At 38.3% G+C, this 25,913-nt stretch overlaps 1 protein-coding gene and 1 pseudogene across 2 annotated transcripts; both read right to left on the minus strand.

The window, feature by feature from the left end:
- Positions 1 to 1,213: 1,213 nt before the first annotated feature.
- Positions 1,214 to 15,958, minus strand: LOC143542388 (putative GTP diphosphokinase RSH3, chloroplastic; annotated as a pseudogene). The gene is made up of 6 exons (XR_013136893.1): positions 15,842 to 15,958; positions 15,292 to 15,423; positions 3,800 to 3,960; positions 3,057 to 3,215; positions 2,161 to 2,511; positions 1,214 to 1,552 (listed from the first exon to the last, which is right to left on the minus strand). The product of XR_013136893.1 is annotated as a putative GTP diphosphokinase RSH3, chloroplastic (transcript).
- Positions 15,959 to 17,280: 1,322 nt separating this feature from the next.
- LOC143542424 (lipoxygenase 1, chloroplastic-like) lies at positions 17,281 to 25,610 on the minus strand. Its single transcript, XM_077035011.1, has 8 exons — positions 25,262 to 25,610; positions 24,896 to 25,176; positions 23,458 to 23,695; positions 22,096 to 22,416; positions 21,332 to 21,525; positions 20,152 to 20,438; positions 19,066 to 19,329; positions 17,281 to 18,063 (listed from the first exon to the last, which is right to left on the minus strand). The coding sequence occupies exons 1-8, from the start codon at positions 25,608 to 25,610 to the stop codon at positions 17,307 to 17,309; spliced, it is 2,691 nt and encodes an 896-aa protein (XP_076891126.1). The 3' UTR covers positions 17,281 to 17,306.
- Positions 25,611 to 25,913: the final 303 nt, after the last annotated feature.

Genomic DNA, 25,913 nt, shown 5'->3' on the forward strand with positions numbered 1-25,913 from the left:
ATATAATAATATAATATTAACCAGCTGGGCTAGCCCAGTTGGCCAGGCAAGTGATGGGAGACCTGGGTGTCCTGGGTTCGATCCTTGATACCGACCGGATTTTCCCAGAGCATAAAAACATGTCGTGCCTTCGAGCAGGGTGAGTCAACTGGGTTTTACCGGGAACGCCAAGCCACTTGATGCCAGTGTGGGCCCCGATAATGTCAACATGGTCTGGCCTGAGTGGTGGTGGGGCCGCATTGCGGTCGCGATACCGCTTAACTGAGAAAGTCGCCGTTCAAAAATATATATATATATAATATTAAGAAAAGTATTAAAAAATCCATAAAAACTCATCCAGACTATTTTTTACATAAACTAGTTGTCCCGACAAGTTTATGGCATCAAAATACTCGTCTCTGAATTTTTCTTAGCCTAAAATAGTCGTTGCGACTAGTTTTGTAAACTAATCGTTGACACCAGGAATCTAGTCGTCGCGACTAGTTTAAAATACCTAATTTTGGAATTCTTTAGAAATGAAAATACCTATTTTGAGAATTTCACCTAAAAGAACATAGGAAGTGATGAGGAGACAACAAGTGTATGCATGAGTGTTCTGTGAGTGAAGATTAATTTGCGTCCATTTATGAAATTCAGGTTTCTAACGTCCATAACACACGTAGCTAACATAATAGTTAATAGTTATTAGAGAGGTAAGATTGTATGGCAAACATTGGCAATTGATCGATAATAAAACCACAATCCTACAATTTTTTTAAATAAAAATCTGGGTGTTAATAACAAGAAACACCGAATGTTGGTGGAGTGTTAATAACAAGAAACACCGAATGTTGGTGGTTGTCTTGTAACCAACGAGGCAACGACACCATCAAGAAGAAAAATTGTAAATGAGTTCAACACGGAATGTTTGTGTATATATATTTTTAATACTCGCAACAAATTTTAGGTACTTGGTTCGATTCTTTTTGCCTTTTAAACGAACCAAGCACCTGTGGTTCATACATGTGGCTATAAAAATATTTAAAAGTAGTTGCTAGAAAGAGAATAAGAAAAACAGAAGTAAAAATAAATTACATATTCCTTTAGGATTTTCTGTTCCAGCTAATAACGAGCATGAAAGACCAGTTTTCTGTACATATTTACAAAGAAACAATTAAACCATTTTCTATCTAGTCTAGAGTCTAGACACATAACTTTCACGTACATTTAACCCACCCAACGGAAGTTATCATCTTCCCCACCCAACCATCACACTGCTACAAGACAATGTCTGCTTCCTGCTTGTACTTGCAACAGACAAACCACGGTCATACATGCGCTGGATCTCTTCTCTGTACTCTGTTGGTGATTTGTCTGGTATCCTTGGTGTTAGCTCAACCACGTCCCCCATTTTCAGCTTGCAACTCGGGTCCGTCATGGGCTCATGGTTCAACCTTGGCCTTAATTCTTCTTTTACGGGTAATCGGTATGGGGCCCACCTTGAGTTCCCCTGACCCGCTACATTTAGCAGATCCATCACTGTTGAATTTGGTGGGAACTCTTGTACTGACATCTGAGACAAAACACACAGCTTTTTCAGTTAGATTTTTTTCTTCAGGGCTAAATTTACAAAAGCTAGATTGGAGGTGTCTTTAGAAAGTAAGGGTAAAAATAAGTCAAGCCACTATTCGAGATTGGCTCGTCAAAAAATCAATTTGAGCCGAGCTTAAGCTTGGGCTTTTATTAGAGGCTCATTTAATAAATGAGATCCGAGCCCAAGCTTCGCATATCCAGCTTGCGAGCCTAAACAAGCTTTTTATTTAATATATTAAATATATATTATATAATAATACTATTACTATATATAAAACTAATAAAATAATATATGTTATGTTGTATATTAAAATTTAAACTAGATATATATAAATAGTAGTAAAAGTGCATATATATAGTTGTAAAAGTATAAAAATATAAGATATAGAATAATTAAACAAATAATAAACAAGGCGACCCCGAGTCAAGCCGAGCTCAAGCTTGAAAAGTAACTCACGAGCCGAGCTCCCTTATGTTAATCAAGCCAAGCTCAAGCCTAGACGAGCTCGGGCTCAGCTCGGCTCGTTTACACCCCTAATTTCTAAAATTGAAAGCAACTATCTGATATTGAACTGGAAAGCTACCAACCTTGTCGTTCTCGATCATGATGACAAAACGGGCCCATCAGATCCGCAGCAAGCTTTATATGAATGTGGGCAATCTTCAGAATGAAAAGGGAAGGTACAGGGAGGCTTGATGGCTTCATTATAGCCCAAGCATGACTTGTCTTGGCCCATATTCTCACACTGCCAAGTGACAACCCAGCGTGCCCATTCAACCATTTGGAGCACAAATGAAGAGTGCTTACAATCACCTTCTTTGTATCTCCAATGGGCTGCGAACCCAAACTCAGCTTGTGAGTGCATAGACTTTGTCCTGATCTGAACTTCAAGTGGAACCGACCCCTCCCCCGTCACTACTGTGTGTAAAGACTGGTACCTGCATTATAAATTTAACACAGAATATTTAAATACAAAAGAACATTACTTTCAATTTTACACCAACCAATAATATTACTCCATTTTGTCCCAAACAATTGTCAACCTTTCTATTCTAGTTTGTTCCAAAAACTTATCCAGTTTCAAGATTATTTATCATGTTCCCACACACATAATGGGAAAAAGGAAGTAATAAAGAAAACCAACTTGCAATTTAAAACTAGATTCAACTTCATTTTCACTGATTGTGTTTGTAACTTTGTATACTGTTGATGTGGCATCGATTGATGGCATACCCGCCGTCACATCAGATGCCACATACAAAAAGTATAGTAAGTGAAAAAAATAAACTAAAATGTTGTGAAGCTGCTTGCTAAAATCGGAAGTGTAAAGTTCAATTCAATATGGTGTTGTTTGCCCGTTTATCAAAGAACTACCTAAAGTTTATTTGTCTTATTGGTAAATCCATTCATTATGTTTTTGCCTATCTAAATCACTTTAAAAAACAAGTCTTAATTGGGAGTTGTTTCCTTAAATTGTACATACCCGTTACATTTGGGCTTCTTTATGTAATCTTTAAACTTTCCAGGTACTTAAGGCCACAACTGGTGAACAAGCTTCAATGCCTTATAGCAGTCGTCTTCATTTTCAACAATGAGACGTAGCCCATGAATATCATGAATTTGATCCATGGTCAAGTTTTTTCTACAAATAAACGCATAACATGTCAAATTCATATATATTTGTCAAAACACAGAGAACATGGCACATGAACATTTGTTACAACATAATCATAAATGAATGCACAATTGCAAATGAACAGTTTCTTTCAAGTATTAAGGTGAAAAGACCAAAAAGGAAACCCAATTATTTCATAAACTCTACCAAACCGAATAGACTTATCCAACGATATCACCTTTCAAAGAAAAGGTTCCTTTAAGGGATGTTTGGATTGCTTTATTTAAAGAACATATATGCTTATTGTGTTTTTTCAAAAACAGATAGAAGCATGTTGAGTGTGTGAAAGAAAAAAAAGTATTTATGCTTATCTGCTTATATTTTAGTGAAATAAGTTTTTTTCATCAAGCAATTTGGCATTGCTTATTCTAAACTGAAATAAGCAAACTTCAAACTACTTATGTAAAAAAGCTTATTTCACTCAAACAATCAGATAAACAGTTTAGGTAAGTAACCGTAAAATAGCACATTGTTGCATGAAAATGCGGCAAGCAGGCAAGGAGTTTAACAAGCAACCCCACACACAGTTAAAAGGGAATGGAGAGACATACTTCAACATTTTGCAGTGGATGCTATACAAGCTTTTATGGAGTCCATACAAAACATGGTACGAAATTGATTCATCTTGAAGTGATTTCTCCAATTTCTTTGCAGCGCAGGTAACCATTGCCTCATCAAAAGACTTTAAAAGTTTGCTAGATAGATCATCATGCTTCAAACAACGAAGGGTCCGGCGCAGGCCTCAAGCTGGTGGATCCAGAAAATCATGAGTATACTTACGCAATCAGGTTGGATTTCAAGAGCACCAACAATGAAGCTGAGTATGAAGCCCTGCTGGCTGGTTTGCGCATCGCGCACAAGTTCGGAGTCAAAAAGCTAAAGGCTCATGTAGATTCATACCTGGTAGCAGCGCAAGTCAATGGCCTTTATGATGCCAAGGAGAACACCATGCCTCTGTATCTAGAGCAGGCGAAAAAACTCATCGAACAATTTGAATCTTTCAGAATCATACACATTCCGCGCAGTGAAAATAAGTCTGCCGACGCGCTGAGCAAGATGGCATCAACCAGCTTCGATCACTTTGGCAAAGATGTCAGGGTGGAAATAATGAGCAACCCGTCGGTGGGAGCGAAGTCTGTCCTTGTAATTCATACAACACCTTCATCATGGATAACTCCAATAATGGAATTCTTGAAGGAGGGAAAGGTACCGGACGATCGCGCACAGGCGAGGAAGATAAGACACAAGTCGCAGAACTACGAACTGCTTGATGGTACGTTATATCGACGCTCTTATCTTGGACCGCTCATGAAATGCCTGGATGCTGAGGAAGCAAGCTATGTGATCAAAGAGATACACGAAGGGATCTGTGGAATACATGTTGGCCCGCGCATGGTGGTTGCCAAGGCAATGAACGCAGGTTACTATTGGCCAGGCATGTACTTGGACGCGTTAAAAGAGATCCAAAAATGCAAAGCGTGTCAGAGCTATGCGCCAAACACCATGCGGCCAAAGAACAACTTGATTCCGGTGACCTCTGCATGGCCTTTCCACAAGTGGGCAATCGATATTGTGGGTCCCTTACCACAAGCGCTGGGGCGAGTAAAGTTTTTGGTAGTGGCAGTAGACTATTTCACAAAATGGGTTGAAGCCAAGCCACTAGCAAAAATCACAGCCGAGGCAATGAAGCAATTTATTTGGAGCCACATCATATGCCGTTTTGGCCTGCCAATGGAAATTGTGAGCGACAATGGCAAACAATTCACTGACAGGAAGATATCCAGTTGGCTCAAGGAATTGCGCATCAACCAAGTCTTCACTTCAGTATACCACCCTCAAGGGAATGGCCAAGTGGAGCGCGCGAACCAAAGCTTGCTGAATGGGCTGAAGAAAAGGTTGGAGGGAGAATCCCATGCATGGGTCGAGGAGTTACCTTATGTCCTGTGGGCGCACAGGACATTAAGCAAAACCAGCAATGGCGAGTCCCCGTTCAACCTAACCTATGGAACGGAGGCTATGATTCCAGCAGAGATTGGATGCCCATCCTATAGAGTGCTCATGATGAGTAAAAAAGACAACGAGCAAGAAAGGAGGTTGGATCTCAACTTACTTGAAGGGCGCAGAGAGGCGGCTATCATCAGTGAAGCCAAATACAAGAAAAAACTAGAAAAATATTACAATCAGCGCGTGAAAGAATGCCACTTCAAGAAGAATGATTTTGTCCTTCGGAACAATGAAGCTAGTCGCGCAATACCCCCGGGAAAGATGTCTCCCATCTGGGAGGGACCTTATCAAGTCTCGGAAGAATTGGGAAAAGGCGCATACGCTTTAAAAGATTTGAATGGAAAAAAGATCCCGCGCACATGGAACGCAGCACAGCTTAGAAAATGTTTCATGTAAAAGTTGTCAAGTTTGTAATCAAGGCCCTTTAAGCCATTATGAATAATGATGCGCGCTATTTTCTCTTAATGTGTGTTCTATTACCTTTTTCATACATGTTTCACACTTCCTTTTATTAATTTTGAGCAATATGACAACATTGTATTGACATCAAACTAAAAATAAAACGAAGTAAAACATACATGCGCGAGCTTCAAGCTCAAACGCGTTAACGAGTTTTAACTCTAAAACGTCGGGGCCTTAGCCCAGTAATTTGAGCCTTAGCTCAAATCACTCACAACATCCATCCTACATGCTGCGCAGCTAGACCATAAAAGTACCTAAGCACAACTAAGGCAAAGCACATGCCAAAACATAGTTGTTAAGGTCTCAGGTCGAGGTCGCGCATGGGATTATAATGGATATCAGAGTAACACATACTGACACGTAAAGGCTAAAAAACTCATTCATAATTCCCTATAATAAATGCGCGATAACGTCGCGCAAAGGAGGAATAATGAAGTGCCAAGGCACGTGTCAGCATATTCAGAATATTGCAAAATAACTTGAAATGTGACAACTGTTAAGGATTAAATAAAATAATTTCCTTACAGCCTTGTCCAAGTTTCAATGTGTAAGCATACCTTATATTCAACGAGCACAAACATGCAATATAAAGAGATGAATTGGGAATGCGCAAGATGCGAATAAGGGAAAAACAAAATTTCATTCCAAAACATAGAAGTTTACAAATTTACAAAATGATGAGATAAAAATTACAAACAAAAAAAAAAAACATGAAGGGCTTTTCAAGTCTCTATATCAACATCAGCCTCTTCATTGTCCTCATCATTACCTCCTCCCTCAGCATCTGGCGCAGCCCGCTCCTCGTCATCTCCAAACTTACCATAATCAAGCTGTTCGTCTTGAATGGAGTCGTCTTCTATCACGATAGTGTCAGGAGTAGGTCCTTTGGCCACGCCAGAGCCGCTAGCAGAGGCAGCATTGCCCGCGCCATCATCGCTGCCACCAGTCCCTTCACATTCGTCAAGTAATTTCTTTAGCGCGCCAAGATCGGGCTGGTCAGCAAGCGCGGCTATCTGCAAGTCACAAGGAAAAGTATGAGTACAAAAGATTAGGAAAATAAGTCAAGGTAAACTCATTAAGGTTAAAATACCTGCTCAAGGATGGGAATTGGAGTATTCAAGTACTTCTCCCCCACCTCGGCCATGTCAGCGCAGACAACGTCGAGCTGATAAGGGTAGTCGGATGGATTCTTCTTCAGCATGCCATATTCATAGCCATCCTTAAACCCTTCAGCTCGACCCACCAAGCGCGACGCAGCATTGCAATCCATCACAAGGGTCTGAAACTCGTCTGAGTATTTCATCGCATAAGCGCAACGAGTCACACCCTGTGAAACTAGCCATTGACGATCCTGCGCGAGGGAAGAAACAGACGTCTCAAGAGCAGGAATCTGAGAGTTTAACAACTCAATAGTTTCCTTGGTTTGTTTTAGCTCTTCTCTGTCAGACGCTGCTGCCGCCAAGGCTTCATTCTTTTCTGCTCGCGCAGCATCTAGCTCTTCTCTGTCAGACGCTGCTGCCGCCAAGGCTTCATTCTTTTCTGCTCGCGCAGCATCGAGCTCTTTCTTCAGGCGCGCAACCTCACTCTCTAATAAAGATTTGTCAGTGTTAGCCTGCGCAAGAGTTTGATCACGCGCCTCTGCCTCCAACTCCAAGTCACGCGCTCGACGCGCGTACCTGGCCGCATCCGCTTCTGCCGCTTGCAGCTTCTCCCGCGCAGCCTGCAGCTCATGCCCGCGCTTCACAAAGGCAGCGTTGGCACTTGCTCGGTTCTCGCTAAGTTCTGCTTGGAGTTTCTCAGCTCTCTCTCGAGCGTCAGAAAGATTCCAAGCAGAAATCTTAGCCTCTTGCTTGGCCTCCACAAGGGCATCACGCACTTTTATATAATCATTGCGAAGCTCTTGGGAGGCAGCAAAGAACGCAGACCCAGCAAAAAGGTGGTCGTTGAGCAAGTCCACGCGAGCGCGGTCCTCCTGAAACCTCCTTTCAGCCGGAGGAACAGAGTGAGCCCAGAAGTCTTCACACACGCCTATGGATTGAAATGAGCTATCTTCAGTAATATTCCAGCTCGGGCGATATATGTGATCGGCTTCCTGCAAACACAAAGCAACGCAAAAGAAACGTTTTAGTTATCTAGACACTAATTTTGAAGTCCGCACAGCGGAGAAAAACAAACTTATACTTGCGGAGAACCGGCAGAAAGGTCAGCGCCAGCTGGTGAGCTCCTGCCTGCCCCACGAGAAGAAGGCTGCGCCACGGAATCTCGTGGCGCTATAGGGCTTGCGCGGCCACCATCGGAATCTTCAAAATTGACCTCCTCATCATCCTCTGTAACAGGTCTTTTCTCCTGCGACTTGGAAAAATCAAAAACAGTCTCACGAGGAGGGCTGCGCGCAGGAGAATGTGAGGGAGGTCTTGACGCCGTTAGATCAGCGCGTAAAATAGTCACCTGCTCCTTAGTGATCTTAATGAGAGGAGATTCAGTGCTTGTTGAAGCAGGAGCAGAACTAACAGCGCCGGCGCCAACAGTGCCACCAGCAGCTTGTGTGCCAGCTATAATTCCTATGAAAAACCAACAAGGAGAAATGATTCATAACTTGAACTAAAGGAAAAAATCAGAAAATCAAAGCGCAATAAATACCTTGGCGCACCGCCGTCCGCGAATTGAGCATCGCCATGAAGTCCATTTTCCCCCTTTTCGAGGGTAAAGCAGGGGACTTCAAAGCAACCTTCGGCGCAGCCTCGGTACCTTGCCGCGCCTGAGGTTGAGCCACCAAAGTCGCCGGCTCTACAAACATTTGAGTGAACAAAGCTTCATTAATAACTCTATCGGAATCACGTTCATAAAACCACAAAATATAAACAAAGTATACATGTTGGAGAAGATGAAACAGCAGGCGCAGCGCCGCTTCCCTTGTCCGCCGCGCGAAGAGATGAGGTGGCAGCACCATACCTCGTGTGGACGGGAGGATTGCCCACACCTCGAGGCAAAGAAGACGAGGAAAACTTGGAGGTAAATCCCTTGGTTTTCTCAAGTCCCTTCGCTTGGGTAGGAGGAGGATTCTGGGCAACAGGGGCATCATTTTTCTTCTGTTTTTTACTGGCCCCTGCGCCAGTTTTGCCTTTAGCTTTGCGCTTGAGTTGTGGCGCCTCAACTTCTTCCTCCTCCACCTCCTCTTCCGCAAGCTCCAACTCATAATTCTAGAGCGCATCTACAATACGTGTAACAGAAATGTTAACCAAATTTGGTATTCTAAAGGCCTAAGCATAAGTACAAAGGCTTACCAGGCGCATCGCTGTCAAAGCAAAATTCTAAATCGACAGGGATGAACATATCATCGAAGCGATCGGGGAAAGCAACTTCCCCAGCGCTCAGCGCGACAGAGCCACCCTCCATATGCTCGTCATAGGCGGCGTGAACGTATTCCTTGCTTACTGCATAATACAAGACAAATGATATCAGCAAAACGAATTATATTCGCGCAGATATAATGCAATGAGCAAATAACTCACCTAAGCCATCAACATGGATGACAGGCTCAGTCGCGCTGTCGGTCCACCTCTTGCTCATACCAACCCCCACCAGCGCCTCCTCGCAAATATTCTTGGCGGGGGATGGTTCAGCAGATAACTTGTTAACCCATGTGCCCGTTGGGTTCTTAAGAACATTCTCATCCGCGGGCGCAGAAGTGATCGCGCGAATGGTCATGCGGATGGGAATCACACCAGCCTTAATATAAAAAAAATTTTCAGACCAGTCATGAAGGCTTTTGAAGGAAACAGTGCAGCACTTAACCTTCTGATTGCGCGGTGTGAATGAGAACCAAGAATCTTGGATTTTTGGCTTGTAAAAATATTGAAAGCGCCGAGGGGTGGGCTCCTCGCGCTGAGCTTTGCACATGAACTCAAAATGAGTCATGCGCACTAGTCCACAAGGATGGACTTGGGATATGTGAATCCCATAAAACTGAAGGAGCGCACCTATAAACCTTGTCATCGGAAGACGAAGGTTACAGTGAGTGAAAAAGTGAGAGTATAAAGAGATATAGCCGGTGGGCGGATCTGCCGCCGTTTGCCCGGTCGCCGGGAGCAGACAGCTGTACTCAGGGAGAAAACCCTGAGAGGCGACAAGATTATCGAAGTCAGACTGTTTCAATTTGCAGGGAATCTCATCCCATCTCTTCACCGTTTTGTTCTTCCTCACCTCCTCCGACGAGGCCTCGGCAGCCCGTTTACCCTTGCCGGTCTTCTTCAAAGTGGACATAACTAACGATTTTACACGGCGTTTGCTGGGGGAAATTGTGGTGTCTGGGTTATCAGACATACAATTGTGAATCAAACAGCGGTTACTTTAAGCACGGAAATCTGGAAGCAAAAGATAAAGGATCTTAATCGGAATGAAAATTGAAGGAGAAAGAGCTCTGAAAATAACAATGAAGATGAAGAAAAAACCACTCAAAAGGCTTGCTTTTATAGGCCCAGGAGAGAGAAAGAAACAGGTAATGATCAGAGTTACGCTCACGCGCCCCCACTCGCAGGTGCAGGCCAACATGAGCGCGACACGTGTTCCTGACACTGTATGAGGAGACATGAAAGGTCAATGTAGCACCTCGAGCACACGAAAAGTCTGACACATAACGTCTCCATCTCTGACGCATGTCAGCACCAACCAACCACGTACATGGACGATTCATTTCAACCAAATGATAGAATTTCGCGCAACGCACATATGAGAAATAAAAAAGAAAAGACAAACTCTATTAAAAGAGCAAACTATTAAGTCTAATATCTATCTTACCTCGCTCGCGCGAGACAAGACACACATTAGACTGGGGGGGCTTGAAGAGGTATGCACCCGCCTTAACATCGAGCGGGGCGGGTCAACCCACAAGATATAGATAAGAGGCTTGAAATCAGGATGTCATGAAGACACAAAGTCAAAACCTATGCGCGTGGCGCATATCACATATGCTCACGCATAATCAACCACGTCCTTATCCAAATCAGGATAAGGACAACCATGATTGTGCTCATCAGACAACCTTCCAGAATGTATCCTTTAAGGAATAAAGAATATGCTGATGTTGACAGCTGCCAATGAAGGGTGGACAACTCAGCAAAACCCATGTGCTACCACGTGATTGCACATGGGTCAGGTGAAATACCTTGGTCAGAGAATAATCAATGAAAAAGCACCAGGTGTCCTAAGGACACGTGGCGCGAAGCAATAGGAGGAGGCCAAAAAGGCCCTAATTGGGTCTGAGCCCAATCATTGGAAACCCTAATACTATAAATACCACACCACCTCCACAAGGGGAGGTAAGCAAGAAAATACATTCTAAGTCCTTACTCACTTTCAGATTATTATTATCTTCTCCTACAATATCTTATTCTCACACCGGAGGGTTACCCCAAAGAGGACCCCTCTGTCCCTTTCTGAGGGGTAAGTTCACGGTGCTGCTCGTTTTGTAGGTGGAAGAATTCATATTCCGGAAAACCATCGGTGATATAGCACACTCATACCCGAGGAAAGTTGATCGTATACTAATAAGTCGATCCATGTTTCTTCAAATAAGGTTGTGATTAACATCTTAGATCGTATTATTCGAATCCGTAAGAAATAAAAGTTAAATTCAATAGAGTCGCAACAAATAAATTTAACACTTCACATGCACTCAAATAATACCCTAGTCATAGTTTGTTTGAGGCCGAATGTTGTAGAACATATTAGCATATAACAAATAAAAAATAATACTTTTACAAGTTTATTATCGAGCCCCTCATGGCCTCATATGAATTGATATTATTCGTTTAGTCGTTAGAAGTTTCAATTCTAGGTTTTGTTATCCAAAAATTTTTAGAAATTAACTTCTTTAAATTCACGGTATAAACAAGTTTTAACTTTTCCTATTCATCTATATTAATAACCCTAAAGATATTTAAAATTAGACATTATTAATGATTTAATATCTCCTGTCAACGTATAGAATTATTCAAAGCGTCACATTAACTTCCAAAAATTCACAAAGGGCATTATTGGAAAATTAAACGGAGTAGTTGGAATCTTCATTTTCATTTTCATTACTATTTAAGTTTGGGGGATATATTTTGTGAACAGAAAAACGCGACTGGCGTGCGGAACAGAGAGGTGTATGGTTCCAAGTTGACACGTGGTGCAAGCATCTTAGCCGTTGGATCAGACAGGTGGCTAATAACCTTGAGATAAACGGTTGAGTTAAGACGATGAACACTGATCACGTATTCAGCTGCTTGAGAGGAGTAGGAGCACGTGGCTAGTGGTGGGTAGCTGGACAGTGACACGTGGTAAAACGTTACGGTGATCAAGTTGGTGTTGTATTTGACCAAGCTTGTGTGGCGGCTGTAGAAACTAAACTAAACTGTCTAGGTTAACTGTATCGTTAGGACCGACAAAATTGTTTGGTTTTATTTGAGTTTTCTTTTCCGAAATCATACCGAATAGTTAACAAAATCAGGTGCAACGACGTAAATGCCTAAAACAGTTCTAACACTCGTACAACTTATGAAACCATAGGTAAGTTTGTTTAAGTTTGATTAGTACCGGTTTAAATTCAGAAAATAAGTTTGTAAACGGCTTAAACAATAGCAACACTCATACACAACTGACACTCGTAAAACAGTACGGTACTCATACAACCTATGGTACAAAAGTAATTCTGCTACACTATCAACGATCATAAACTAATATTGACACTCATACAACTTAAGATAAAAAAATTAACATAGTTAAAGATAAAATACTAAAAAAATAGTGACACTCGTACACAAACAGCACTCATACTATGTACAACAAACAAGTTTGTTATGATATGACACTTGTAAAACTTTACTTTCACTCGTATATCTTATGGTAAAAAAAAATTAACAAGTTTAAAACAAAAAGCGTAGCTGATGTGGCATATTGTAGGCCTTTCAAACCAAAAATTACATTAAAACTAATTTTATTTTCTTTCTTCATTTCAATTAAATAATATTTTTTATATCTTTTGTCATTACCTTTTCTCTTTCCTTCACTCAAAACCACTTTCAAAATATATTAAAAAGTTATAGAGGATGAACAATAACTTTTCAAATATACAGAAAAATCACTAATTTTTCTAAAATATAAAAATTTTCCACTCACAACACATTGAATCACTCTCTAAATTATAAAAACACTCCTCACATAATATAAGGGGTTGGATGAGAACGCTCTTAGTTGTTATATACTAAGATAAAAAGTCATAGTTGGTGCCGAAAGAATGTCAATGAATCACGTGACGGAGCAAGGTTGGGCCACGTCAACATTTTTTCTTTGTTTTTATTTTTTTGTTATAATATTTTTATGTTATTTTTCGGGGCTTACTAATTTATGTTCACGATTTGGTGTTGTCGACACTGACAGAATTCGCTTCGGTTGGCCGACATAATGCGCGAGTTTTTTTTATCTCTTGTATTTACTGTATTTGGTTGTTGACAAATTAATTGTTTTGGTTTAGTTCTGGTGTCGTGACCCGATACCTACCGAATTTGCGTCGAATCGCGTCTACACCGCACGAGTTTACCAACCGATTGCACGCCATCATCCATATATGTTTTTTTATCATAAGTTACACGAGTGCCAATACCATTACGTGTCTTCACTTTTTTTGGTTTATTCTTGTTACCATTACAGCCATAACCAATACCAATAGAATTCGCATCGTAGCACCGCGCCACCACGGCAATGCGACGGGTTCTCCTACCTGGTTACTATTACTAGACTCAAAACATTACAATCGTTATAGTAAGTAAAACAAAAGCTTCAAGTTCACACCTGTCCCATTTTCAACTCTAAGTTTGTATTCTCTCTCATACCCCTCTCTTGCAACATTAGTTTTTGGCATTCATAGCCAAGAACTAAATAATGCTCTCTCTTTCTCTAGGAATCGATTCCATATATGGTATTGCTTGGAAGTACTCCCCGGGTATCAGTGGTGAAGCTTGGACTAAGACACCGGAGGGGCCGGACTCAAATTGTATACAAAAATTCACAAACGATGGAGGGAGCGGACTCAAATTTTCGGCCGAAAACGCCTAAATTTACACTACGCATAAAAAATTTCGGACGAAAACGGGTAAATTTACATTACTACGCGAAAAAACCGGAGGGGCCGGGGGGGGGGGGGCACCCCCAGCCCTAACTAAGCTTCGCCATTGCCGGGTATAGATTGAGTTGCAACCCTATGGTTTTTGGCGTTCATTATCATGAACTAAACCATACATTATTTCTTTATGTAACCCCTCCCTCTCTCTCTCCTTCATATCACAAACATCGATAAAAAAAACATGGAATCCCTTACTTGCTGGTATTTATTCTATACTCAGCCCTTCCCGCCAGATATATGTATCAGGTTGTAACCCTAAGATTTTTGGCGTTTCGCAATCAAGAACTAAACCATACCCTCTCTTCTCCATGTGACACCTGATTTTTCTTCGTATCATTTAAACATGCAAATAAACCTCAAAACCTAGTATTACTATGAACCGTTTCATATCTGATCCTTCACGCCGATTATATATCAGGTTGCAGCTTAGTAGTTTGAAATTGGTTCCAACCCGGTTATACCCTACCCAAACCATAAAAAAAAAATCCCAAACCATGAATTGATTGCTTCCCTCTTAAAAACCTATTCATGCCCACCTGTTTCACAAGTACCAGCTGAATTTGATTTGTTGACTTTGGAACAAATTTTGTTGTGTCTAATTTGGTGGTCCTCTAAATAACTCGATTTAACTATGCTTTACAGAAAAACTTCTCATTAATTTTCGTATGGAAAACTAGTTTTAATTTTTCAATGTTTTGGTAAACCTTTAAATCATTTTCTTCTTTTTGATTGTTTTATAGTTATTCTTCTTCCGTAAACTTTAAGTACATTTTAGAACTTTCATCTTTAAATATGTTTTTAAAGATATTAGATACGATGCTTTTGTCTAGATTATATGTCTAGCCTGCACAATTGACTACGATTTTAGAAAGTGACAAATTTAATCGGTTACGTAGCTTGGGTGTGCCATACCTGCTAAACTCTTGAAAACTATTTGACGTATTAGGCTAGTTTTATATTGAATGTCACGTCCAATAATTTTTTTACTTTAAGGGGGTTTACAAGGTAATTTTACCATTATAGCATATTTACGAATACCTGAAACATCGTTTCTGAAAAATTTGAATCTAATACTTGGTAATTGCCTTTCTTTTGATTCTAGTAAGTGAAATATTTGTGATGCTTTCCAAGATTTCATCAAAAGGTGGAGCGCTTTGGGCATCAGATTCTGTACTTTCAATAGCTGTTCCCGAATTTAGGGAGACCCCTACGTTCAGATCGGTGCTTCAGGAGATCATAAACAATTTTTCACTAGGGGTTGGTTGCCCCTCAAGAGGTATCCAGCCATCCGAACTACTTACTGAAGGGCCATCCCAACCAGGGGTATGCTGGGATTCGCGAAGAGCAGCACCTTACGATGTTCATGACCAATCGGATCCTGACGTACCAATAGGTAACAACCCGGGAACGGACCGGAGGGAACCGCAGCACCATTGATATCGACACATCTGACAAATGTTCGGGAGTTCCTCTATGCAATCCTTTTCCTTCTTCTTGTTGTTGCATATCTCGTTTGTACACATCTTCTCTTTGTTTTCGGGGCCTCTAGTACATTATATAAACCTAACCACTTCAATCAAATAAAATTAAAGATGTGACATTTAATTAAAGTTTCATTATCACATTTACTAAAATGTCCATGAGGTTCCACACTAATGTCACACGTAGTGGCCACGTATTGGGAGGAAAACTAGCTCCAAACATAAGTAAACACCGTTACACCCCTTAGTTTTGAGGTTAGTTTTGAGTAGGTTCGTTTTGTATAACGAAGGTGGGGGGAGTTGTCCAATCAATCGTTTTTTTATTTTTAATCCATACTTATATTGATATTAAAAAATTAAAAAAAATAATTGTGTAATATTGAAAGGATGTCAAGAGGTATTTTACCATTACGACACTTTTTACAAAACTAATTATTGTTAACTGAGATGCCATGTGTTAGAAAGCGTCCAATTGTACTTACCACTATTTCTGGTCCAAGACTAATTAGTTTCCCACGTCTCAAAATGCGGACAAGTGGATGGTCTGTCCAACCTAGCCAGCCTTTCTTGATTAAGACAACTTCAAAATAAACATTCATGTGATATACGACTAAACTAAATAAATAATAAACGTGCTTGATAGAATAAAAAAGAATGCTTGAATATGAGGTCTTGGAATTAAGAATATTGTCACCTGTTTACGTCATTTTAACCTTCAAAGGTTGGGCCACAACTCAAAAGTTCAATTCATTTTGTTCACAAGCCGTGCCATGGATCATGTCATTCCATTATTAAAGCAAAAGTTGACCAATAATTTCGTGTTTAATCATCGCTCAAATATCGAATTCCACTAGTTACGGGTGTCCACTAGAAACCGAACCTATATGAAGTTATGAACCAGTGAACCAAGTCAAGACTCAATCTTACAGGCCGGCTTAAGTTGACCTAATGCTAGACCGGTTAATTTGTTCACCTTATATTTATGCAAATATTTAACTATGTATAGCTTATAAGGAATATTAAAATAAGTAGACTGTATAAATGTATAATGGTGGCTCGAAGTCTAATAGGAATGCTCATGTTATGATTCAGCCGGTTTTTGACAAAAACTTGTATCGCTAACTAGAGTTTTAACGCTAACCAATTATTTACGTTTAGCTTTTGTTTATTACCATGCTACTTGTTTTCTGTTTAACCTGATATTTTGTTAGAACAACCGAAACTCGCCACAAAATTTCATAACATTAACTAAAACTAGTTGAATTCCCCTGCCTAATGCGGTGAGAATTCAAATTCAGTATATATCAACTTGATTCAGTTTGTTACGGTACTGGTATACTGAAAGAAAACACCTAACAAATATAGTTGCGATACATACATCAATCGAAACCATAAAAACATATATCATTACAAAGATTTATACCAAAATGTCGAGTAAAAATCACTATACACATGCGTATCAGTTTTTTTTAAATCAAAATTAAAAATAAGAACTTTATAGCTAAACTTCAAAGTTATAAAAGATGAAAACTATATTAATTCATAGGGAAAACTTATGTTGCTAAACTTTACACAAATCTTTTTTTGTTCAATTTCAAAAAAAGAATTTTTTCTACAAAACCTTTGTTGCCAAACTTTAAAACACACTTTTATAATAAAAACAAAAAACAAAATAATAACACTTTACTATTCATAAATTCCAGCAAACGAAATTGATTCAATTTATAACTGAATCAAACCAAATAAAAATCCCAAGTTAAATTCCAGTTCGTTGTTAACCTCTTATCACTTATATTAATTTCAAATTAATACAACTTCACAAGCTTTACAACAAAAAAATATTACATTCACTAGAGCACCTTACCTGACAACTTAATAACAACTTCATACACCATATATTACACAATACAAACACACCCGTAACACACCTACACCTACTAAACCGGTTCAAATCGACACACTATTTGGGACCCCTCGACACGTCACACCGGGCTGTGAACTCGGTGCAAGAAGCTCATACGGCAAAACCCCCGCACCACACCGGTTCTTCAAACCCGTGTCCCGGTTCCTTCTCTCAATCTCCTCCTCAATCCTCTTAATCTCCATTGAAAACATATAAAACGCTTCCACCATTTCCGCATCCCCAGTCCACGTGTCGGTTTGTTGCCTCTCACCGATATACTCCTCGTCCGGTGAATGAGTCGATAATGTATCCACCACCGCCATATATTTTGTCGATTGTAACATGCTTGGTAAAGCCGAAAGAAAGTAACTTTGCGGGTCTTCGAAAAAGCTTGTGTATTCGGGGTCGGTTTCATCCGGAATCAATTGTCGCATTAGCGGCGGTCGGTTTGGTATGTAACCGCTGTATGGGTATTGACCGAAGTTAAGAGCCGCGTGTTGGGCCGAGGCTAACCATATGATGGTGGTTAGGATGGCGGTTAGGTCGGCGGGGTTTGCCAATATGGGCCACCATGTCGCGTGACAAATATCCGCGTGGCCCACGTTGATTGACTCAGTGTACCAGGCTTGGAGCTCTCGGTCCTTGGATACGAGCGATGGATCCGGGTAGTATTGTGCTACATAAGTTTGGACCCAGTTTTGTATGGCTTCCCAGATTAAGAGCCCGTCAGAAGCATACGGGTAGTCATTGATTAAAAGCTTGAGCCCGTGTGGCTGACTCGGGTCTGGGATCGCCATGCCCCTATATGCATAAGAACACAGTTAACATTTGAAAAGAAAAGGTGGGCACCTTGGATAACAAGTCAAAAAGGGTTCTGGTCAAATGACGAATTTTGTGGGGTTAACAGTAGAGGTGTAAACGAGTCAAGTTGCTTGAGATTGGCATGGTAAAGCTCGAACCGAGCCGAGCCTAAACGAGCTCGAGCCTAAAAATAAGCTTGTCTAATAAACGAACCAAGCCCGAACTTCACTTATTGAGCTGGAGCTGGCTCACAAGCATAAACGAGCCCGCTATTTATATAACTTTAATGTAATGTACTAAATATATACTTTTATAGCAATTATTTATATACATAAAATGATGACTAAAAAAAACTAATAATATATACTAAATACAAAATTAAATAAAAATGTATGTAAATTGTAAAATATAATTATCATTTATAAATGTACGTAAATTAAGTAATTACATAATAAATATTAAACGAGCCGAGCTCGAGCCTAGACAAGCTCGGGTTCAGCTCGGCTTGGCTCGTTTACACTCATAGTTAACAAGCATAAACTTATTGTCAACAGTTTTTCTTTTTTTTTTAATTACGAGCAAGGTACAATTCACGTTTTAATATACATTCAACATTTTAACCTACTATTTTTAACCATTTAATGCAACGTATTTATCACTTACTAAACTATGCGATTTTTGCATAACTGCATTAAAGGGTAAAAATTTAGTAAGTTGTATTAAAATGGTCACAAATTGCATATTGCACTAAAAAAGGTCAAACAGGTCACTTTAGACAAGTTAGGTTGAACGACAAGACACTTTTGTAAAAACAAATTTATTTGTTAAAGCAGACCGCAAGAAAATGTAATCTGATATTCACTTTGTACCACTACATGTAGCATGTTATTTTAAACCATTTAATGCAATATACTTGTCTTATCTTACCAAAGAATGCAATTTGTTGCCACTTCTAAACAATATTAACAGAAAATGAAAACTAAAATAATCGGGTTTACATACCTTCTAATGAGATCAGCTGGGAGGCCTTCTAAATCAAAGCGCCAGTTTTTATAAGCAGCAGCGCTTATTTCCATAGCGTAACGACCAGGTGTAAAACCTTGTTCGATGACACCATCAGCATTAATTAGGTTTTGGCGGGCAATTGCATTGGTTTCTAGTGTGTACCTCATATGTGGGTCCAAGAGCTTATATATCGGGTGCATAGCACTTAAATGTCTATGCGCAGATAATATAAACGGTTCCATGGTTGCATGTGTCCGTAACCTGCTTGCACAAGGGCAATTTTGTAAATATCATATGATTGAATTCATGAAATAGATTGTTCAGGCTATGTTTACTTTGTTATGGGTAAAAAACAGCGATAAAGGAAACAGGACAAAAATTGATCAAAGTGTATTTTATAATACATACAACCTACTAAATCATTTTTATAAATAAAAGGGGAAGTTTTGTATAAGTTACATCTACAAAATCTCTTATGTTTTGAAAACATGTTTAATGCATCCTGTTTCAAATTACTTTTTAATCATCTTTGACAGTATACTCAGCAAAAATATTGTTAATTCATCCTATACAATTTTAAGATTAATTTCACTCTTCAAAAAGTTCAAGATTTCAAATATGTGCTTCTAAAAATTTCACAATATCACATTTATCTTTTCAATAAAAACAATAAAATTATCATATTTACTAATTCCATAATAAATAAAATAAACCATTTTCTTATACAAATCCATTTCACTGAATAAACGAATAGGAAAACATCATTATATCCGTTTAGTTGGCGAAACTTATAAATATGATATCTTTTAAAAGAGTAAATACGATATTATAAAATTTATAAAGATGTATATGACTTGCCCATTCATTTTATTTTCATGGAATAGATAAATAACTAAATATGATACTTTTAATGTTTTGAAATAGCTATACTTGATATTATGACATCAGAAAAATATACATATATTGAAACTGAAAATTTTACAAGGATCTGCTTGAAAATAGTCCTTTAAAAACAATAACTATTGTTAAGCTAATATAAGTTCTACAGTTATTAGAACACAATATTAAGTTTGGAATAATTACCAGTGGTTTACAAGCTGGTGAACACCGGAATCATTACAGCAAACATGGGCCTTAGCAAGCAACCAAGTCCAGTTGCTAGTGGCATCTACAGGAGGTGTGATCACACGCTTTAAATTTCGTGGTAAGCTAAGCTCAATTGCAATGGGCTTAAGTGTGCCCGATGGGTTCAAGTAAAATATGCTGAGGGTTGCATACGCTTTACGCCCCTCAAGTGCATTTATTCGGTCAAGAAACGGTAAATACGTGTCATGGTGGTCAATTATGAATAGCCTATTTTCCTCCATAGCCTGTAATCGTATTAAATACTCATCATGCTTCGGTTACATATCTCAAGCATTAAAATATTTGTAGATGAAAATTATGAGATCCTCATTAACGTAACTTAGAGTTACACGATCGGTCCTTGTGGCTCACCTATATTATGAATTACACAGTTGGTTCCTGTGATTTACATATATTATGGTTTTGATACATTATTTTCAAAATTGCATCTTCAGTCCAATGATTTTCAAAAAATTAAAGCATTTAGTTCCTATCCTCAGATTTGGTTAATTTTTTCTGTTAAATGTGTGTAAAACAACCAAAATACCCTTACTATTAAAATTAAAAAATTAAGCACAAAAACCTTAAAACTAAAAATTAGAATAAAAACACCAAAATACCCTTACTTAAATAAAAAACACCAAAATACCCTTACTATTACAAATAAAAAAAAACACAAAATACCCTAAATATATACATACACATCCTCTTTTGCCAACCTAGAACATCATCACTGCTGTCTCCCACTATTGATTTATTAAAATTTAAAGCCTAATAGTCTTTTACAAAAAGTGTTTTCTAGTGCATAAAACCTTAGTCTTTTTATTGAAATAAAAATAAAGTATTGCTGAAATATTGCAATATCTGTAATTAAACGTGACACAATGATCATATATATAAAAATCAATAATCTTGGACATAAAGTGTTTTTAATGCATAAAATTTCTTAAAATGTTGACAAAGCGTGTGTCTTGTCAACCCGACCTGACTGATAACATAAGATTACTATATTGGCCCTCAACTCATATTCATAAGTTATTCAATCCGTCTGACTCACCCATTTTCTTCCAATTCTAATGTAGCTTTATCCATAAGAAATTACTTATCTACAGGCTGGACCGATATGAAAGAATGTTACCTGTTGTACAGTCAACCCGTTAAGATAGCCCGAAATGTGTTCTTCTTTGAGGGCAGACTCTTGTAGGCCATAGATTTCAGGGTCAAGTTGACTCACTGGTGGGAAAACTTTAAGCTTCTCTATGCTGACCGGGTTGACCCCTGCAAGTGCTTGGCGAGCAAACTCATCATCACGCAACCATGCAAATTTGTCCTCTGCAAATACACTATTTTTTTGTATAATGTTAACATTTCCGGTTGTTAAATATTTTAAAGGTGAGAGGTGGCAATTTCGACCGGTTTACTTTAAGAATGGATCGCTTTAGATTTATGTTTTACCTTTAATGGGTCAAACACTTCTATTCAAAAAGATATCTTCAAAGAAACATTGCAAAAACATTTAGAAGTAGTTCAAAAAGTATTTCTAACGCAAAAACAAAAACATCCTGAATCCTTTTTATTCAAAAAGTTAGATTATTCGTTATTTTCTAATCATAACTATATTACATAAAGGGTTGATCATATTTGATAATGGGGTGTGCATGAAACTAAAATAACCAATCCGTAACTGACATAACCGACATCATCAAGCCCAAACCCAGCCCCAGCCCCAGCCCCAGCCCCAACGGGCCCATGCACACCCTTAGCCCTAATAATCATTTACCAAAATGTGCTATAGGTCAACCGAATCTAGATAATACCAACAAACCAGTTTTTACCCAACCATGTTTTGGCCCAACCCGCCCATGTTTACACATCTAACTGAATTCTAATTGTGATCCTTACTTGAAAGAATCTTGGGGATATCATATTTGAGCAGGCCGCCACCCTGGCTAGACACTAAATTTGGCAGCCGAAGTTTTTTTAAGATATCATCTTGAAGCCCGAATTTGAGAGGAAGTCCATCACTGTAAAGAGACTCAATTTGTGAGAACCCCTTGAAATCGTGTTTTTTGGAAATATTGGCCACCATCGAGGGTAAAAGGTTATGTAGCACTGCCTTTAACCGACTTGTTGCAAATGTAATTTGTTTTGATTCTTCAAAGCGTTCGTCTCTTGGAACATACAATGGAAAAGGCTTCTCTACTCGACTTTCAGCTAAAATATCTGCTTAAATTATACAACAATTAGAATGCTTTACAGATATACCCATTTAGAGGTGACGCCATGACGGTTTCAACTGTCAAATTATTCTATTCAAAGAATTGGATTATCATTGTAATAGTATTCTTTTTGTGATCATTATTAAAGAAAACGGTCAAAAGTTGGCCTGAATTGTATTTTAAATGCATAAAACCCATTAAATTGAATTATTTGGAAAAAAAATATATTGGGTAATCATATTTCGCACGCACATAACTTTTTAGATGGAGATAAGTATTTTGGGGTCAATCCAAACACCCAACCTAGTGCGTGACAAAATATCAAACAAACACATTAATTTCAACCCGTTTACTTATGAGCGGGTTGATTCAGGTTATGCTTCATCTTAAATGGGTTAAAATACATGCTAAACTTTGAAAGCCGAAATTATTTTATAAATCGGAAAAACTTATTAAATCACTTTACATAAAGAAGTAATTACTGTACCAGATTATTTACTAACTGTGTGCATCGGTCGGTTTTAGGCTCAAAGTGAACCAAAAACCGAAATTTCGCTTTGGGTTCAGTTTGGTTTTCAGTTTCATCATTTGGGCTTGAAATTTTGGGCCAAAAAAATTTGGTCTCAAAACAATGAATTTAGGCCTCAAACTTTTGCCTAAATCTTTTTGTTAATTAATTATTAACTCATAATTATACATTCGGGCTAAAATATTTGGGTTATACTAATTCTTATATTCATATAAACTATTTAACATTCAAAACTAAAAATAAAAATCCATAAATTTAGTTCGGTTCTGTTTTTTCAGTTTTAATTGCATTCAAAACCAAAACCGAACAAAAAATTTGGCTTTTTTACGATAATAAAACCAAACCGTTGTTTTTTTGGGTTTGGTTTTTCAGTTACGGGTCGACTTTTTTGGTTTCATGCAAAACTGTCGGACTCAAGCACCCATAGAATGTCTCTTCTGGACCAAAAATATTGGACCCGTTACCTGACCCGACCATTTTGTCACAAGAAAAATGAAGATTATAAAAAACACTCACCAGTGTCACTAGGTAACCGGCCCGTACGACAACGCCTTGGATATGGATTCCTTTGACCACCTAATATAGGTCTAATAAACTCACTTCCCCTGTCAGGATTTCCAAGATCATTATAAACATCATAATTGTAGATTCGGTCCGATAATTTCCTCACTCCTTTCCCGTCACCTCTTAAATCTCTAAGCTCATTTTCTCTTAGTAATTTTAGTCCGGCTGGCGTCTGGTCTGGCAGATATGGCTGTTCAAGTGTACAATAACATACATATAATGTGTGAGATTGAAATTATTATTTTTAACATATTATTGATTTTATGCAAGTTGTCAATGAGTATTTATCAATTAGATCACATCTCATTAGGTGATGATATAATAGTTTACTACTTTACTAATAAAAATATTTTAAATACCATTGACCTTGTCTAGTAAGTAGGACAATTGGCGTGGAACTGAACCAATTTTACACTTTTTTATAATTTTAGCAACAAATATTGAATTAGGCGTGAAATGAAAACCAACACATACTTTATTATCTATTTTAGCAACCAAATTATAATTTATCACCGATTGTAGAAACAAATGACTGTTCAACAGGCCAATATGTGTTGAATTTTCAACAATTATTGACATTGCAAATTGCAACTTACTTATCACTTTAGCATATATGCATAGGGTGCAGCTATAGATACACCATACCAAGTTGTTATATGGGTCGTACAAGGTTATACGACCCTTATAAATTTATGCAAGCTGTATCAATTTTGCAGACCACCTTCAACGATTTGTATGACAATTCGTATAAAACCTTATATTGTTTTTATATGGCTGATATAACCTTTTCCACATATCATGCGGGTCGTATAACCTTATATCTGTATGTGGGAAATATTTAGGGCACATTACACGTAAAACCTGTCGGTGGCGTGTGGATACCATGACCCTATGCATATGTCACACGAGTCTGATGTGACATTTGATAATCTCATTTTTAATTACAACTTTACTTATTAACAAAATATATTTTTTTAAACTCGTAAATAATAATATTTACATAAGTTTGTTATGTGTGCTAAGTTGGTTGCCAAAATCAGAAGTGTAAACTTATTTTCTATTTCATGAAGTTTGACCTTAGATATAAATTACAATTTACTAGTTAAAAGAATTTAAAAACCCTTTGACCCCTAATGAATATATATATTTTTCTAGGGCATGCTTATCAACTACTGTATTAAAAAAGTATAATAATTACAATATGAACTAAAGTTTATATAACAAATACCATGGAACATGAAAATCAAACCAGGGATACCAGTATGACTGCATGCCAGCCTACCATCATGGATTCATGATTGCTCAAAGAAAAATTCAAGATTTGACTTTCCAAGTTCAAACCTTTGACTTGTAAATATTAATAAAACAACTAAAAAAGATCACTAATTACCTGATTAGAGAAGAAGACCCTGGGATTGGGATGATCATTAGTGGATTGAACCCATGAATTACAAGGAAAATAAACAGGCCCACAAGCAAACCCTTCAATTGTAACACTCTCCAAATAAAACTCCTTTTGGTGCTTATTAATAATAGTAATTGCTCCCGGTATCCCGAAACTCGAATCCACCAATATATCAGCTGTGTAATTAACCTTCTCAGATTTAACATTTGATTTTTGTGACCAGTCTTTCAACACAGATTCTTTACTCTTCTTTGCAACCCTTGTTTCTAAAACCCAATAAATATTAAGTTAAAAAGAAAATAATAAAAAGAATCTCATTGAGGCATTTCATCGAACAGGTGGTGTGCATACTGGGATCAACATGAGTGCTATGAATAGCGAGAACAACATTTCTGCCGATCTGATCAGCAAAAGCATCGAGCTTCTTCAAGAGCGTGTCTTTGAAATCTTGCTGGTGATTGTTTCGAACAGTGAATACAGCTCTTACCGTGAAAGTAACCGGTTTTTCTGGTTTTAAAAACTTGGCTAAATCCTCACTGATCGCAGCCTTCACGAGCGTTCGAGTAGACCTTTTTGGGTTCACCGACAGCTGACTGTGGTTGTGGTTGTGGTTGTGGTTGATGGGCTTGAGAGTGGGTGAATGAAGTAAGGGTGATTTGTTCGTCATGGGGCAACCCATGATCTCTTTGACGAGAGCCATCTCAGGAAGAATTACAGAGGATGGATAGATACTTTTGAGACACGTGTGGGTCAATGATATATGCTTTTCTAACGATTCTATGTTTATAAAGATGATGATTTTGTATTCCCTTTGCTAACTTTCACGCTGTGTTCCGAGTCGCATTAAAGGAAATAAAGAAAAGGAAATGAAGAGAAAGTTGCGGAATGTTGTGTTTCCAAGTTTTATTAAAGGAAGGAAAGAAAAAAAACAAGGAAATGTGTGTTCTCGAGTTTCATTTAAAGAAAGAAAAGAAAGGAAAGGAAAAGAAAGATAAGGCAAATA

The sequence above is a fragment of the Bidens hawaiensis genome, unplaced genomic scaffold, assembly GCF_021521415.1.
Source record: "Bidens hawaiensis isolate Kalapana, Puna unplaced genomic scaffold, B.hawaiensis_p1.1 tig00012838_1, whole genome shotgun sequence".
Lineage (NCBI taxonomy): Eukaryota > Viridiplantae > Streptophyta > Magnoliopsida > Asterales > Asteraceae > Bidens > Bidens hawaiensis.

Bases quoted from the DNA above. Each gene is read 5' to 3' on its own strand.
- LOC143542424 (XM_077035011.1), bottom strand. From the start codon at position 25,610: ATGGCTCTCGTCAAAGAGATCATGGGTTGCCCCATGACGAACAAATCA. The intron at 21,526-22,095 runs GTAAGGATCACA...GTGTATTTGCAG, and splicing joins TATCCCCAAGATTCTTTCAA to AGGACAAATTTGCATGGTTG. The intron at 18,064-19,065 runs GTATGTAAACCC...TTATGCATATAG, and splicing joins CCAGCTGATCTCATTAGAAG to GGGCATGGCGATCCCAGACC.